This window comes from Sarcophilus harrisii, chromosome 5 (genome assembly GCF_902635505.1).
Source record: "Sarcophilus harrisii chromosome 5, mSarHar1.11, whole genome shotgun sequence".
NCBI classification, from domain to species: Eukaryota; Metazoa; Chordata; class Mammalia; order Dasyuromorphia; family Dasyuridae; genus Sarcophilus; species Sarcophilus harrisii.
In genome coordinates, this window is record NC_045430.1 from 236,325,626 (window position 1) to 236,343,239 (window position 17,614).

General features: G+C 33.2%; 1 protein-coding gene across 2 annotated transcripts in view; it reads right to left on the reverse strand.

Moving 5' to 3' along the window:
* Positions 1-2,657: 2,657 nt before the first annotated feature.
* Positions 2,658-17,614, reverse strand: part of SLC39A12 (solute carrier family 39 member 12) — a 100,377-nt gene continuing 85,420 nt past the window's right edge. For both annotated transcript variants that reach the window (XM_012551261.2, XM_031939901.1), the window contains one exon: positions 2,658-3,288. In XM_012551261.2, coding sequence (XP_012406715.1) covers positions 3,160-3,288 — 129 coding nt within the window. In that variant the 3' untranslated portion in view covers positions 2,658-3,159. The remainder of the gene's footprint in view (positions 3,289-17,614) is intronic.

Genomic DNA, 17,614 nt, shown 5'->3' on the forward strand with positions numbered 1-17,614 from the left:
ATTGATAAAAAAAAAGATAAAAGAACAAGAGCCAATGGATAAATAATTCCCCACTAGATTACTAACTAAAGAATATGAATAGGCAGTTCTCAAAAGAAGAAAAACTGTCAACAACCATATGAAAACTGTTTCAAATCACAGATAATAAGAGAAATGCATATTTAAACAACACCTTAACATATGCTCCTCACACTGAAAAAGAACACAACAAAGGGAAAATAATAAATGTTGGATGAGCTGTGGGAAAAACAAGCACAATAATCCATGGTTGATAGATCTGTGAAATGGCTCAAGTGTTCTAATAATTTGTAATTATGCCTCCAAAGCCACTAATTTATCCTTACTATTTTACTTCTATTAAGTGTATATCCAAAAGAGGTAAAAGAGAGAGGGAAAGGTTAAGAATATTTATAATAGCATTTGTTGTATTAAAGAAATGGAAACAAAATAATGTCCATCAATATGGGAAAAGCTGTGGAAATTGTGGCTTAGTAATAAAATGGAAAATAATTGTCCGATAAGAATGCTGACTATTATAGAATCAGGAAAACATGTTAAAACTTGGATGGGCAGATGCAAAATAAAATGAGCAGAACCAGGGGAACAATTTATGTAAGGACACCAGTAACAATGTGAAGACAAATGACTTTGAAAGCCCTTAGAACTCTAGACAAAGCAGCAAACATTAGTGATTTTAAAAGACTAATGACGAAACATGCTGTCTACCTCTTGGTAGAGAGTTAATTGTCTAGAGATGTGGAATGAGATGTGCATGCTCATATATAATCAATGTATGGCTTTGTTTTGTTGGATTTTGTATATATGTTATAATATATTTGTTACACATATATGTTATATATGTGTCTTTATTCAAATGTGTGGGGAGGTGGAGAGTAAAGTGGTAAAGCAATAGGTAGTGAAATGTAGTTTTAAAAAAGTAATATCAATAAGTCATTTTAAAAAATTCTCAGAACACAGAAAGGAATGCAAAAGGATACTCAGAATAATTTTGTTATTACCTTGATTAAATTTTTATATAAATATATATGTTTAAAAACAACTATGATTTACAGAAAATAATTTCTTATATAATTCTCTTTTGTGTCTTCCTTTTATATTAAAGTGTTTATTAGTTGATGACTGTCAGGTTCGGAATAAAAAAGAAACATGCCATATCCATACAAATATCCTTAGTAGTATTTTTTGTAGTGTCAAAAAATAGGCAAAAAAGTACATTTTCATTTCTTGGGAAATGGCTAAATAAATTGTTTGCATGAATGTCATGAAATATTTTGATGCCATAAGAAATTATAAGAACACAGAGAATAATGTGAAAACATGAATTAATGACAAGTAAAGTAAGCAGAAGAAAATAATACACCAAATGACAATGGAAATAAAAAGAACAACAAAAGAAAAACAAAAGGAAATGTTGTTGGATTATAATGAACAAAATTGACTGAGAGAATGAGATTGTGCTCCCTTCCCTTCTTAAACAGAGAAACAGGGGATTCTCAATAATTTATATTATATCTAGTTCTTTGATATTACATACAAAATTGGTAGTCTGCTAAATTTGTGCATAGGTACATGGCAAATACATACTGTACATGGCAAGTACTGACATACTCAGTTATATGTTGGTTAGTTTTTTTTTTTTAACTAATTTCTCATTTTTTCTTTTTTTTTCTCCCCTTTCATTTTTAGTACAAGATATGGCTCTCTGGAGAAGGGTAAGAGGAAGAATATATTTATAATTAAGGTACTATAAACATAGATACTGTCTGTTTTTTAAAAGAAAAATGCCAGAGCCATCTTTAACTTTGACAGATTTTAAAAGTCCTAATCATGGAATATCCATCATTAAGAAACTGAAACTAAAGATATCATAAAGAGTAATTAAGAAGTATGGGCAGGAGACAAGAGCAGGATGTAACATATTAGGAATGAGAAATATTTAGGATAAGTAGTGAAAAGACCATTACCTGGACAATATATAGCAATATAATCTAACGCAACATAGAACAATGTGTCTCACTGACAGCCAAATAACGTCTAGACTACTAAGAAGAGTGACAGTACCTTGTATGCAAATTGTGTGGCAGATTTATTGAAGGACACGTATATGAATCAATAAAGAATGGCAGGAATGAATGGATGGTGATCCAAATTGTTAAAGGAACTACCTGAATTGATGACATTACTTATTATTAGAGTTTTCACTGTCAAGACCAGCACTGTTAAACATTTAGCTATTGATAGAGTGGGGGAAATCACCCTCTTATTATATATTCCTCCCCTTCATTATGGGCTCATATAGCAATGATAATAATCTGAAATATATTTTGCAGCTGCCAGTGAGAACTTGATCATAAATGTCTTCTGCTACAATCAGTGGCACTTGATCAGTTAAGCTGCTTCACAATGGAAGATTTAGTTTTATTTTTGAATTTCATCTTCTGATTGCAATCTGGAACAGATTTCATTTGGTGAATACGTAGCAGACTGCTGACATACAGAGTTGTTTAGGCTTTAAGAGATTACACATAAAAATGAATGAGTTGGAATGTAGTATTTTCTTTTGTCTTCTGTTGACCTAGTGAGAAATACCAGGAAAATTCAAGAGAAGTAGAAAAAAATACACATTACTATTATGTTAAAACCAGATTTTATTGCATTCTATAAAATTGAGTATGATTATAATATGTAATTTTTAATAAGGCATTTTTACATTAAAGATGTTGAAGTAAATATACATTGATAAACATATTTGTATGTTTTATATATGTATATATGCATGTACATATGTCTGAAAACTATATAATCCAGTTTAATTACTGTAGACATTGTTTATTAGAGGGACAGAGTTATCAGGATAATTTTTTATAATGAATTCAGTACTTCCTGCCTTTAAAATACTATAAGTTTGAACAGTTTGGGAAACTAAAAAACATTGAATTAAGACTAAATCTTAACCTTTACATTTATAAGAAAACAATGCCATAGTGCAAAATCTGAATAAGTTAACAAAGTGAAATGATGGCTTATTTTTTACCTAAGACACACTAAAATTAATTTACAAATAACTAGATAGTGCATAGAAAATAATGAAACAGAGAAATTAATTTGAAAGAAATCTTGAGAATCCCAGCAAAGACTTTATATTTTAATGTTATGCTCATATATAGCCAACATTAAAAGGGAAAGCCAACCCAGTATCAATCCAAAGTTCTGCAGGAGAAACATCAACCAGGGTCGCTGAGTTTGAACGTGAGTCATTTCAGGAAGCTAAAAAAAGAATAAAAAAGAATGAGATCCAGATATATTCATGGCTGGGAAAGAAAGTTTGATGGGAAAAAATGAGAAACTGCGTTGTTCAAGACTTAGTAGTAACCTTTCAGATTCTTGATTCAGTTACCATAATTAATTGAATGAAACCAGTAAAAAGCAATTATATTACAACAAATAGCCAGAAAAAGCATTTGTAAGCTCCATGGCAAAAGAAATATCATTAATAATATCTACTTACCAGATTAAGTCAACTACAAATAATCTCACTTTTCATTGATTTAATATTCCCAACTGGAGCACTTAATTTTTTTAAAAGTAGCTTTACGTAGAAAACAGTTAGTTTAGTTTATTTGAAAATTTCTTAGTCTGGAATTTATCAATTGAAATATACATATATATGTGTATCTTTGTATACATATACAATATATTTCAATGTAATTTGTATCCTCTGTAATTTTATGTATTTTATTTCATGCATTGAAAAATATTATTCTATGGTCTTCACCTGACTAGCAAAAGGATCCATAACTGCAAGAAGATTAAGGAACCCCCCCCCCTTTTTTTTACTGGTCTAGTCATGTAATCTGTCCAGCAGATAAATGAATCCAAGACATTATGCTGCCTTTTTTTTTTCCCTTTATCTTTTGGATATTTAAGAAAATACTCAAGGAAGTAATTGATTCTCCATGAGTTTTTTTAGGACCACAGAAACATGACTGGATGAAGCTCTGTATTGTATTCAGAAGTTAGGCTGTTATTGAGTACATTTGTGAAATACTCTGACCCATATAATGAGTGAAAAGTTTCCCTAGAAACTTCTGTGAAGCAAATCCCAACAGGTGGCAGTCTTACATTAATTTCCATAGAGATTTTACCCCTCCCAGTAGATTTGTAGGTCTGACTTTGTGTGTCACGTTCATAAATTCTCATTTCTATTAGAATGCAAGTTTTGGCTCAGTGGAGACTGTGTCCTTCATTCTCCCAAATTCAAGCAGGTTAGCAACAACAACAACAACAAAAAACAGTTAAATATGAGCTTGAGATAAGTAAGCAAGGTTACTGGATTCATGAAACTAGAGAAGATGATTTTATATTATGGAAATCTGTGATTCAAAACACATCATTATGGAAGAGTTTAGTCTGCACCAACGGCACCATATGATACAGTTGAAAAAAATAAGAAGACTTGGTTTTCCATCCTTCTTATCAATATGATCTTAAGCAGATCCCTTCATGTCTCTGGATTAATTCATACAAAAAGTGAAGGAGTTAAAGTAGGTGAATTCTCAAGTATCTTTTAGTTCTAATCAATGACTGTGAAAGAGATATGTCTGCTGGTTGAATGACCTTAAACTTCCCACATATTCTTTATGTTTTTATTTTGCTCAACTTTCTAAATGGCTTATTATAGAGAAAACCTACATGACCCCCTAAAGATTAATTATCTTTAATTCAAATTTTATCTTCAATTTACTTTCGTATTTTCAATTTAATTAATCTGTTTAATTCATAGTAATTAACAGGCAGTCTTACATTATGAGACCTGGAAAAAACCTTAGAGGTCATTTTTTCCAATCTCTTTGTTATAGATAGGGACAGTGTTGTCTAGAAAAGTTCAGACAAGCAAGAAAAACAGACAAGAGTATGTACATTCTCACAAGTTTATCATAAGAAAGCCTTTTGCATTCTAATAGTATATAAGCTTCCTGAGGACAAATACTATTTTTACATTTGCTTTTTATCTCCATTGCTGGCATAGTGATCTAAATATAAGCACTTTAAACATTTGTGTTGAATTGAATGATTTTTATTGCAATAAATATAAACATCTCATCTTATTTTATCCTCACACCAACCCAAACATGTAGGTGCTATTATTATCCCCACTTTGCAGTTGAAAAGACTGAGGAAAATTGATGTCAAGTGCTCTGCCCAGAGTCCACAGCTAGCAAGTGTCTAAGCCAGTACCTAAATTTAAGTTTTCTGGCTATAAGCCACATACAATTATTGACTATACCACCTAGTTATTTCTCAAAACATGTAATATCTACCTTTTGAGGTTTTGTAAAGATCAAAATGGGAGCATATTTATAAAGGTCACTAGTGCACCAAACAACCACAAAAAATTACACCTATTTATCCCATGTATATGATAACCCCCCCAAATTTTTTCAACAAAATTGCTGCCCCATCTCCTTATACAGATGAAACTTCCATTCCTAAAGGTTTTATTTTAATACATCTCCCCAGGAGACCTTGCCAGTGGTTATATTTTCAAAGACATATTCAACTTATTCTTCCTATAGGAAGTTTTCCCATGTTGGACTTTGGTCTGACAATCATTCTTTTCTATCATTTCCATTCCAATTCTAAGCAACTAGGGAAAACTAGAAGCTGAGAACAGAAATAAAAGATAGTAAAATTCACCATAAAAAGCATTCCCATATATCATTACATTTATGGATGTGACGCAAATCAGCAAATGAGATAGAGATTTCATTTGCCAAAGATAGGAATGATGAAGAAGGACAGAGGTTAACAGAATTATGCCATTAAATTCTTTTCTATATTTTATAACACATAATGGGCACTCAAAGTTCTACCAGACATCACAACAGTGAGCAAAATCTTCAGAAAGTTGGACATCTTTCTAGGCAAAGTTGAATATAATTTGCATGGCCTATTTGAACTTAGAATTCAATACAAATAAATATTGTTGTTGTTTTCTAACCCCCCAAACTTGACCATATATAAATTTACTTTACAACAACTTTACAACAAATTGGCTTTTACAAAAACCTAAGCTAGTTTTTAAAAGGCCACTTGGCTCTTTTTAGCATGGTTATGGACACACACACAAACCATAACAGCTTTTGAACAAGGTCCAGAATACCAGAGAGCCCCACAGGAATTACGTCCCAAAGAGATACAAATATCCCACTATCCTGCCAAAGCTGAAGTTATGTCTGATTATACTGAGGGGATCTGCTCCCCCTCATAAGAATCAGTTAATTTTGGAGACACATGAAGATACAGGATGTCTCCAGTTTTCAGGAAAAGATTTTTTGGAAGATTTTCATTTAAAAAAAATTTAACCAAAATATAATATTTTCATTTTGTTTTGCTACTTCTGATATAAGAAATATCTCTTTTCTCCCAGAAGGCAATCAGACATTTCTCAGTATTTGAAAAACTGATGTAGATTCTCAAGATAAATGGGATGAGCTAATAGACAGCTGATGTTGATCTTGAGGCAACAGGGCCTTGGAAAATTACTTCTTGGAAGCAGTGCCCAGGGATTATTCTAATAAAGACTCTCTTTAGGCTTCTGCTTGAGACTTGGAAACATTCAAATTGGAGGTAATTCTTGTAGAATTAATAGCAATGTCCTTTGATAAGCCATTTGCACTTTTCTCCTCATCCTGCCTAAATTAAGGCATCTATGACCCTTAATCAGATAAATGCATAAAATAAAATACATAGGATTACAAGGAAGACCAATTATACTGAAGTGCAACTACTAAAATACTTTTTTAAAAAGAAAATTAAGTTCACAGACACCAGGTTAAAAATCCCTATCCTAAGGTTTCTCAACTTCCCCTCAAGATCAAAAAATGCTAGGACATGATGTTCTAGGAGTTTCAGCTTTGAAGAAAAATATAAGCTTTGCCAAAATCTATTCGACAGACCTGCCAGTTCTTAAGTACTTTACCCGAATTCAGAGTCTTAGTGCATTGATTAGAAATTCCATGAGGCATACCAGAGCCCACACACAAAACATGACTTGTCTATGCATATGAGGCAAATACTTTTTTAATGCTACAATCTGCACAATCGTCTGCTTGGGAAATAGGCTTTATTGTCCCAGTTGGAAACTTTAAAATGATGAACACTATGTTAAAGGACCTTTACTCTAGTCCTGCTCTGATGACTGATCATGGAATTGAGATGCATTGGATTTTCAAAAGTAATGATACTGAAACAAAAGTTCTTACAGTTTCTACCAATACCTGAGGGGCCATATTTTTTTTTTCAGTTTAGGAAACATCCTTTTTTACCCATAAATTGGTAGGATTGTTTTTAGTCCTTGGAAGCTTGTCATAGAGAATAAAGATAAAAGGGATGAGCGGATTTACAGATGGAAAAGCTTTTACATGACCTGTGTGCCTTGTCACTCAAGGATCAACTTAGCTAAAAGGAGGGAAGCTCATCTTGGGAAAGTTGGCTACCAGGTAATTAATTCTTTCATAATAATTTCCATTCCACAAGGTATAAGGTGGGAGTGAGGAGGGGAAGGAAGGTGAAATCTACTTAAGTGTATGGATGGATAAAGCATTAATAACACAAATCAAAGGTTTTTGAAATCCTCAAGTCTAGATATTAAGAAACAGAAATTATTGATTGCTTTAAAAAAAATGGAAGTTCTCAGTTTTTCTCCCTGTCATGACCACTGGCCATAAGTCTCTAACCAAAAAGTAAATAAGAAAGTATGTCATTCATAATGATTTATCCTATAGTACTTTGTGTGCATAAAAATCAGGATGGCCAGCACTTTGGACAGAAGGCTAGCTCAGAAATAATGGTTCAAACATTACCTCCAACTCTTGATGGCTCTGTGAAGTTACAACTTCCCAATGTCCTATGGAGGAACCTGGGATTTTAAATTAGAGCTGACTTAACAAGCTATTTTGGTAAAAGTTCTTTTTATACTGAATCTCTGAGTCTAACAACACAAAACAGCAAAACAATACAATTTTTAAAAATTTAATTGTATGCCCTATATAATACAAATTAAGGGATTTTCAGCAACTCATGAAAGCAAACACAGGGGCCCTCTTGGGAGCTGACCTTGATAGCTCCCAGGCTCCCTAAAAGACATTTCCCAAGGCATTTTTTTTTGGAATTAAGATCTCATGAATTCCATTCCCAAATTGCCTCTTGGATATACCCTCATGCCCACTGTTGCAATTGAATTGCATTCAATATTTAAACTTTTCCCAACATGACAGATAAGTCTAAAGATCCCTGATTTTACAAGATTTCAGGCTTTTTTATGCCAAGTGATGTTTCCTCTCCAGTTCCATTTGTAACTTGAAGGAAATCTGGTTTCCTGTTTTTTAAAAATATATCTTTATGGATCTAATACTAAATATGCCAAAATTTATCTTCTGTGTGGCTCATCAATGAGTGTATAACCAAAAAAAAACAAAAAACAAAAACCATTTAATACTTTCACAACAGCATATCATATGGCAAAAGTTTGATTGCTTATATCTATTTATTGAAAATACATTGAGATATATTTCATGAAAGAAAAACTTTAAAATATGCCTGTCACTGCAATATACTAAGATTTGCTGTCACTGATTTTTAAGGAAAAGGGACCTTTTTTATTATTTTAAAAAGTCCATATGTGATAAATGATTCCTTCCTGACCATCTGCTATGCAGTGGAGCTAGCCACCACAGCTGTGCACATAAAATCCAGGCATATCATTGGATTGGATGAGCCAGGTGAACATTAAAGTTTGTTCAACATGGAGAAGACTCATAGGGATGTTCACAGAGCAGATATTTTTGAACTGGATCAGATTATCTGGTAGCAAATACATAGAAGTTGTCTTCATTTCAATTCCATTTGCGGATATTTTAATTTTGTCTTTGCACATGGGCTACTTTTGAGCCAAGAAGGGCCTTTTTTATTTTTAATTTTTTGCTTGTGCAGATTCCTTTTTGGTATGCAAATCCACAATTATGCGTGCAATCTGATACATTCACAAGTCAAACAATGGGTCCTCTATACTGTAAGTTACTATCTACTTTTGTTAGCAGGAGAAGAAAAAATTGCAAGTCGCCTTTGGGGGAGACTCATTACAGCTAGGCATTTTCTTCAAAGCACTGCTTTGCTTTTTCTCTACCCTACCCACACACTCTCTTTGGGGGAAAAAAGTACATTTTGAGTGACTATGATGTTTGCTGGAGGTAACAGACTGATAGCCCTGGAAACTTGAGTCTTATTTATACTCAGAACAGGTGGCTATAGTACAAGTCTTCTCCACAGCCCGCCCACGAATGTACCCACACTTTTTTCCTTCCTTTCTTCGAGGGCTGATCACTGCTAAAAAGTCAAGGGAATGGTTATGTTTCCAGGATGCCAAACATCTGGAGCAAAAACAAAAAATTCAATCAATCTTCCAGATGCCTCTTAATATCCAAATGTTTGGTGTAGTGTAGCCAAGCCATTCAGATGCCTTTTATTCTTCTTCTTGTCCAGATGTTTTGTGAAAGCATATTAGATGGCAATGAAATGGTATCTTGATGATCTAAGAGTGCTTCAAATGGAATCATTTTGTGAACTAAAGATGTCATTCCAAAGACTCTAGTTAGATTGAGAATGAATGGCCATAGCATAAATTAAAACTCCATGCTTACTAAGAGAATTCTCAAGTTACCCAGGGTTTCACCTTGTATCAAATACATCATAACCAAGCCCAGACCTTGTACATGTGAGGCCACAGGCAAGTGAAAAGGGAAAATACCCAACTGGCTGCTCTTCTGCTGAAGGTAACCAATAACTGACTTGGTTGATGTCCCATTCAATTTTCTGAATTGCCATGTTCAGACTGGTTCCACCTTGGCTGAGTCTACTGGATTGTACATTCTCCGGTTGTGAAGAACTTTATGTCTAGCATGAAAAAGTTTACCTGCTAATGTGGAGCTTATACCAGTAATGACTTTACAATTGTATCTCTTACTGAGAATAAGAAAAAAATCGCTATAAGTTAACTAAAAGATGATAGGCAATTCCTTTTACTTATTTTGTTCACTTGATCTTTTTCTAATTACATAACAATTACAAATCTAATTGGGATAAAGGAAAATAGCATATATTGGGTAAGGTGAATCAATCTGCCTTCTAATTTTCTGTTAGCTTAAAACAGAGGAAGAGAGAGAAGGATAGAGAGAGAGGGGAAAACAGATAAACAAATTGAGAGATAGAAGAGAAAAAATATAGGAAAGGGAGAAGGTAAGAGTAGAGAGAAGGAAGATTGACAGAGAGACAGAGAAAGAACTGGTTAATGTGATCTATGGTATATTATTTTCATTTGTGAATATGTCTTTCTTTCACCCATAATTTTTTATTCCCTGTCATGCTATATGAGCTGTATTTTAAATCTTCCTTGTTCTGCCATTAAGCCCTGATTTAAACAACTGCATCTACTTTTTTCTATGACATAAGAAAAATCCCTTGTCAAAGAGCATAATAAGCTTAAGCACTCCACACACCTAGATCATGAATCCATAACTACAATATGGGAACTGCAAGAAGAAATTGGATGAAATTATAGCTGGAAGGGTATGAATGATGAACTTCGTAACTCTAAGAGATATTATTTCCTATGATGTGCTCATCATCATCACATTTCATTTTAAAATTTCAGTGCTATAAGTTTAGATACTTGGCCTTTCTGTAAGAGTTCTAGTGAGATTTCTGATCTAGGTCACTTCAAGGATGGGAACAGGTATATCTCATTTTATTGCAGTTCACTTTATTATGCTTTGCAGATAGAGCAATTTTTACAAATTGAAGGATTGTGGAAACCCTGTGTTGAAACCTCTCACATTGTGTCTCTAGATCCCATTTTGGCAGCTGAATTTTTGAATATTTTGAATTTTTCATTATTCATGATATGGCAATATGTGATCAGTGATTTTTGATATTTCTATTGTAATTGTTTGAGGGCATTATGAACCACACCCATATGATTCACTGAAGTTAATAAATATGTGTGTTCTGACTGCATCTCTGATTTGATATTCCCATATCTCTCTCCCTATTCCCTGGAACACAACAATATTGAAGAATATTACATAAACCTAGTTGGTAAAGCAGCAGCAGGGTTTGAGAGGATGACTAATTTTGAAAGTGCCACTCTGGGTAAAATGCTATCAAATAGCATCACATACTCCAGAGAAATCTTTCATAAAAGGAAGAGTCAATGAATGTGTCAGGTTTTATTGTTGTCTCTTTTTAAAAAATGGCTACAGACATACCAACCTTCAGCAACCACCAGCCTGACCAGTCAATTGCCATCAACATTGAGGCAAGACCTCCATCAGCCAAAAAAAAAGATTATTAATTGCTGAAGGCTTAGATAATAGTTAACATTTTTGGCAACAAAATATTTTAATTAATATACATATATACATTATTGTTAATATTATTGCATTCTTGATAGAATACAGTGTAGTGTAAATATAACTTTTGTTTGTACTGGGAAACTAAAAAGTTTCTATGTCTCGCTTTATTGCAATATTCACTTTATTGCCATGTTCTGGAATGAAACTCACAATATTTCCAAGGTATACCTGAAGTTCTATTGACAGCTAAGTGATATAATGGATAGAGCTCTAGATGTTGAATTGAGAAGACATAAATTCAAATTCTACCTCAGATGTTTATAAGCTGTGTAACTGCTACAATCTTTTAATTTCTCTCAGTTTCCTAATCTGTCTAAAACTGAAAAAATTTATCTTTCCTTCCAAACTTTCCCCTGTCCAAACTTTCCCATTTTTTGAAGGTACCAGCATCTTTCAATTGTCCCAGGTTCATGATCTTAGCATTACTATGAACTTGTCCCTCTCCCTCACATTACATAATAGTCAAAGTCAAACACTTGTCAAATCTTGACAACATAACTGGCATCTGACCTTTTTTTCTATTCACACAGTGGAGTTGGGGTCCTTGTCTCCTGTCACTTATATTATTACAACTACTTCCTACTTTTCTCTTCGCTCCAATACATCCTGCCCAGAGCTGTCAAAGTAATTTTCTTTTAAAACAAATCTGATCCTGTGACTTCACTAGCATCACTACTCAATCAACTCCAGTGGCTTCTTATTCCCTTTAAGATAAAATATGAACTTCTCTATGTAGTTTTTAAAGCTTCACACAATCTAGACTAACTATATCTTTCCAATCTCAAAGGATAGTGAAATGTGGTACAATTGTATAGAGAGCCCGGCTAGAGTCAATAACTGTCATGTTCGTGAGTTCAAATTTGACCTCAAATACTTACTGTGTGATCCTGGATAAGTCACTTAACCCCATTTGTCTAATCTGTAAACTAAGATAGAGAAGGAAATGGCTAACTATTCCAATATTTCTGCCAAAAATAATCCCAAATAGGGTCACTCATTTTAAACAACAAAAACAAGTGTCATTGGATAGTATCTTTGTTTCTGCATTCTATGATTCAGGCAAACCAACTCCTATTTGTGTTTTATAAATGAAATGTTATTTCTTTTCTCTAGTTAGCTATCCCTTGGGCCTGGAATGCACACTCACATTACCTCTCCCTCATGGAGTCCCTCTTTTTTTAACCTTCAGCTCAAGTATCACTTCCACATGAAACCTTTCCTAGTCCTTCCATCTGCTAGTGATTTGTCTCCCAGACTACCTAGCATTTGACTACTTTGTATATGTTTAATTAATATTACATTGTATATATATATATATATATATATATATATATATTTATATATAGTATATATTTTTACATGTAATTTTAGGTGAGTAGAGACTGTTCTACTATTCATTGTACCTGTATCCTCAGCACCTAGAATGGTATATGGCACATAGTAGGCACTTAATTAATACTTGCTGATGGATGAATTGGTTCAAGGAACAGAAAGAAGATAATGTGTCTGGAGCATAGAGTATATGAAGAGCGATAATATGAGCTAAAGTTAGAAAGATAGGGATGTGCCGTTCTGGAAGGCTTTGAATGCCAGGTCAAGAATTTTGAATTGTGCTCAATAGGCAATTAAAAGAGATGATGTTTTAGCAGAGGGGGGACATGGCTAGGTTCAGATTTACAAGGAGGTTATTTTGGTAATAGTAAACAAGAAGGCTTAGAAGGAGAAGAGGATAAAAGTATATATATATATATATATTATATATTATATATATATATATATATATATATATATATATATATATATTAAAAAGCCACTACAGCAGATTGGACATTGAAAATCAGGGAGGTGATTGAGGAGAGCATTGCCATGGAGGAGAAATTGATTTGATAACTGATTAAATGTAAGAGAGAAGGGGAGGGACCAGTTGTGATTGTAGGAGACTGGATGAATGATAATGAAAAGCTCACAAAAAAGAGGATGAAGCCAGAAGGAGGAACATAGTCAGAAAGAATTGTTTATACAGTGAACAACTTTGAAAAACTTTAGGACCCTGTTAAATATATAAATAAGTGATAATTGATCATTGGGTCATTCATAACAGCAGTAGACAGATGATAAAGCATTCTTCCCTTTTCTCTTTGGCAAGGTCATAGAAAGATTGCAAAGGAGACACTTTCCAAAATTGTACAAATTTGTTTTGATTGACAAAATTTTTGCTATAAGGAAGGACTTTGAGTTTTTCTTTTAAGGAAGTATAACAGTGGGAGAACATGAAGAGTTGGTAATGATATGATGCAAAAAGCAAAAGAAGGAAAAAAGCATCACTTCTTTTAATAATACACAGAGAAAAAGCAGAAGAGTATTTAGAAGGGGACACAAAGAATCAGGACAATGTTGGTATTACCAGGTTATATTTAATATAATTTAAAAAAATAAGATGTAACAGATTTATGGGTTTTACATACAAACTTTGCTTTCTAACTTTCTTTGTATATAGAAAGGTTTGTGTTTGTTACTGAATTTTTTAAGTTCGATAGGAATATTTTTGAAAAGCAAAAAAAAAAAATATGTCATTTAAAAGATGTATTATCTGAGCAGAGCCAGGAGATCATTATATACTTCAGCAACGATACCGTATGAGGATGTATTCTGATAGAAGTGGATTTCTTCGACAAAGAGAAGACCTAACTCAGTTTCAGTTGATCAATGATGGACAGAAGCAGCTACACCCAAAGAAAGAACACTGGGAAATGATTGTAAACTGTTTGCATTTTTGTTTTTCTTTCCGAGTTATTTTTACCTTCTGAATCCAATTCTTCCTGTGCAACAAGAGAACTGTTTGGTTCTGTACACATATATTGTATCTAGGATATACTGTGATATATTTAACATATATAGGACTGCTTGCCATCTAGGGGAGGGGGTGGAGGGAGAGAGGGGGAAAATCGGAACAGAAGTGAGTGCAAGGGATAATGTTGTAAAAAATTACCCTGGCATGGGTTCTGGCAATAAAAAGTTATAATAATAAAAATAAATAAATAAAAAGATGTATTATCAATGTGAATCATATTGCAATTTACTTCAAGAGTTAACTGAAAATTTTACTTTTGCACTCTTAGTTGTATTTAAAACATCCTCCTTAATACAGAGGATTGAGAGAGGATATTGTTTTCAATTATGCTCTGTTATAGCAATCACTCCTTATCTATGTCATATTCCTTAGGGAGAACTTTAAACTCTCTTACAAAAAGCTCTGGGTTCTTGTGAGTATTCTCAGATGAAATGGAGAGGAATTGGGAAGATTCTGTGTATATTTTTCTTTGCAAGAGGAGAAGAAAGCACAAAGAATTGTGTTGAAAAGTAAGGACGTGTTGCTGGAATTTTTTTCTGTTTTGTTTGTATAAATTCCAGATAAGATTCAGACTTTACCAAAGTGGGGATAGTTTAGAAAGAACTTTTCCACTCCTAGAAACATCCTTTAGAATCTATCCATCTTTTTTCTAGGAAAATTCTAAGTATAGACCTTTATTGCTTTGAGAGAGAGGGAGAAAGAAAGAATATATAAAAATCTCCATTTCTTTGTAGGCATGATTCATACTGCTTTGATGAATTAATAATTGTGAATGTTAAATTATTTTAATTTTTGCTTCCTAAAGTTATTTTCAAATGCAACTTTTTTCTTTCAGCAAAGGAACATTTAAAATGATGCTATTGTACTTGGAGCAAAATATACTTTGCAAAAAGTACAAATTCATTAATGCTTTTCATTCCCTTATAAAGCAAGAAAGGAAGAAACAAGAACTCACTTGTTGGTAGGTGAATATTTTTCAAAAGCCATTACTCCCCCTGGTGTTGCCAAACTCTGAAAAATGTCAAAATCCATTTGTTTGTTCAATGGAGGAGGCTCAATTTAATAGAACATTACCTCAGTAATGGTACTGCATGGATTAAATTGTACTATAATTTCTCCATATCTGACTAAAGAAGATAGTAGTCTTGATAGAGTTAAGTCAATTAGAATTGAGCAAAAATAATGGAGGAAGAACTCAACCTTCAAAATGTCTTTTTTTTTTTTTTTTTTTCATTTGGAGTAGGTTTCCTTGTCATGCAGTTAGAAGGGCTAGAACATTTTCTCCCTTACATAGTTGTTGCACTAGAAAAATCGTATTCAGTACAAGCCATTCTCCAATTGATAAATGATCAAATGATAGAACAGACAATTTTCAGAAGAAGAAATTAAAGCCATTTTATGACTATATTACATGAAAAAAAAATACTCTAAATCACTATTGGTTAGAAAAATGCAAATTAAGACAACTCTAAGGTACTACTACACACCTCTTAGATTGGCTAAGATGACAGGAAAATAAGATGAATGTTGGAGGGGATGTGGGAAAACTGGGATACTAAATCATTGTTGATGAAGTTGTAAATTGATCAAACCATTCTGGAGAGGAATTTGGAACGATATCCAAAGGAACTGTGAATACCCTTTGATCCAACAGAGTCAAAGAGATGCTAATAAAGGTAAAAGGACCCGCAAGTATAAAAATATTTGTAGCAGCCCTTTTTTGTAGTGGCAAGGAACTGGAAACTAAGTGGATGCCAATCAGCTGGGGAATGGCTGAATAGGTTATGGTAGATGGTTGTTATGGAATATTATTGTCCCATAAGAAACCATTAGCAGGATGATTCCAGAGCGTCCTGGAAAGACTTATATGAACTGATGCTAAGGGAAATGAGTAGAACCAAGAGAACATTGTATACAGCAACAACAAAGATTATGTGATGATTAATTCTGATGGACATGACTCTTATCAACAATAAAGTGATTCAGGGCAATTTCCATAGACTCGTAATAGAGAGTCATCTGTACACAGAAAGAGGATTGTGGGGACTGAATGTAGATCTCAATATAGTATTTTTTATTTGCTTGCTTTTCTTTCTTTCTCATTTTTTCCTTTTTGATCTGGTTTTTCTTGTGTAACATGATAAATGTGGAAATATATATATATATATATATATATAAATATTGTACATGTTTAGAATATATTGGATTATTTGGGATCTAGGAAGAGGGGTAAGGAGAAGGGAGAGAAAAATTTGGAACACAAAGTTTTGCAAAGATTAATGTTGAAAACTACTTTTGTGTGTATTTTGAAAATAAATAGCTATTATTATGAATAATAAATAAAATAAAATAATAATGTTAAAAAAAAAAGCCTTATTCAGGATCTAGCTCATGATCTTAAGTTAACAATTTACCTAACAAGCCCATAAGGAGGAGATGATAGAATAATAACAATAATAATAGCTAGTATTTATGTAGTATATTAACATTTCTGGAATATTTTACAAATATTGCCACCTATTATTTTCACAACAACCCTGAGAGGTAGTAGGTGCTGCCATGATCCTCAATTTGGAAACTGAGGAAACCAAAGGAGACAGAGGTTATATCTCTTGTCTAGGGTCACAAAGCTGGATGTGAATGCAAGTCTCCCTAACTCTGGGTTGGTAGTGTAGTAAATAGAGAAGTGGGCTTGAAATCAGAAAGATTCATCTTCCTGAATCCAAACCTGGCCTCAGACACTTAGTAACTGTGTGACCCTGGACAAGTTACTTCACTCTGTTTGCCTCAGTCTCCTTATCTGTAGAATGAACTGGAGGAAAAAATGACAAACCTCTCCAGTATATTTTCCAAGAAAACCCCAAATTAGGGAATGAAGAGTTGGGCACAACTGAAATGATTGAACAATAACTTCCTAATTCCAGATCCAGAGCTTTATCCTCTCTTACACTTGTCTGCCATTAATGCTGTTTCAAGAGGCAAGAAAAACGTCCTTTTACATGTAGCTTCTTCTGATCTTCCTGGTTGTTGTTGCTCTCCTTTCCCCTGCTCTCTCCAATTTTTAATTTTATATTTACTTTGTATAAATCTTGTATAGATCTACTTGTTACTCAGTCAGTGAATATTTATTAAGTATCTAATATATGTCAGCTACTATGCTAGGAGCATGTATGTAAGTACAAATTGTTTCTTTTGTTAGAATGTAAGCTCCTTGAGGACAAAAATTGCTGCTGCTGCTTTTTCTTCCCTTTTCTTCCTTCATCCTTCTTCT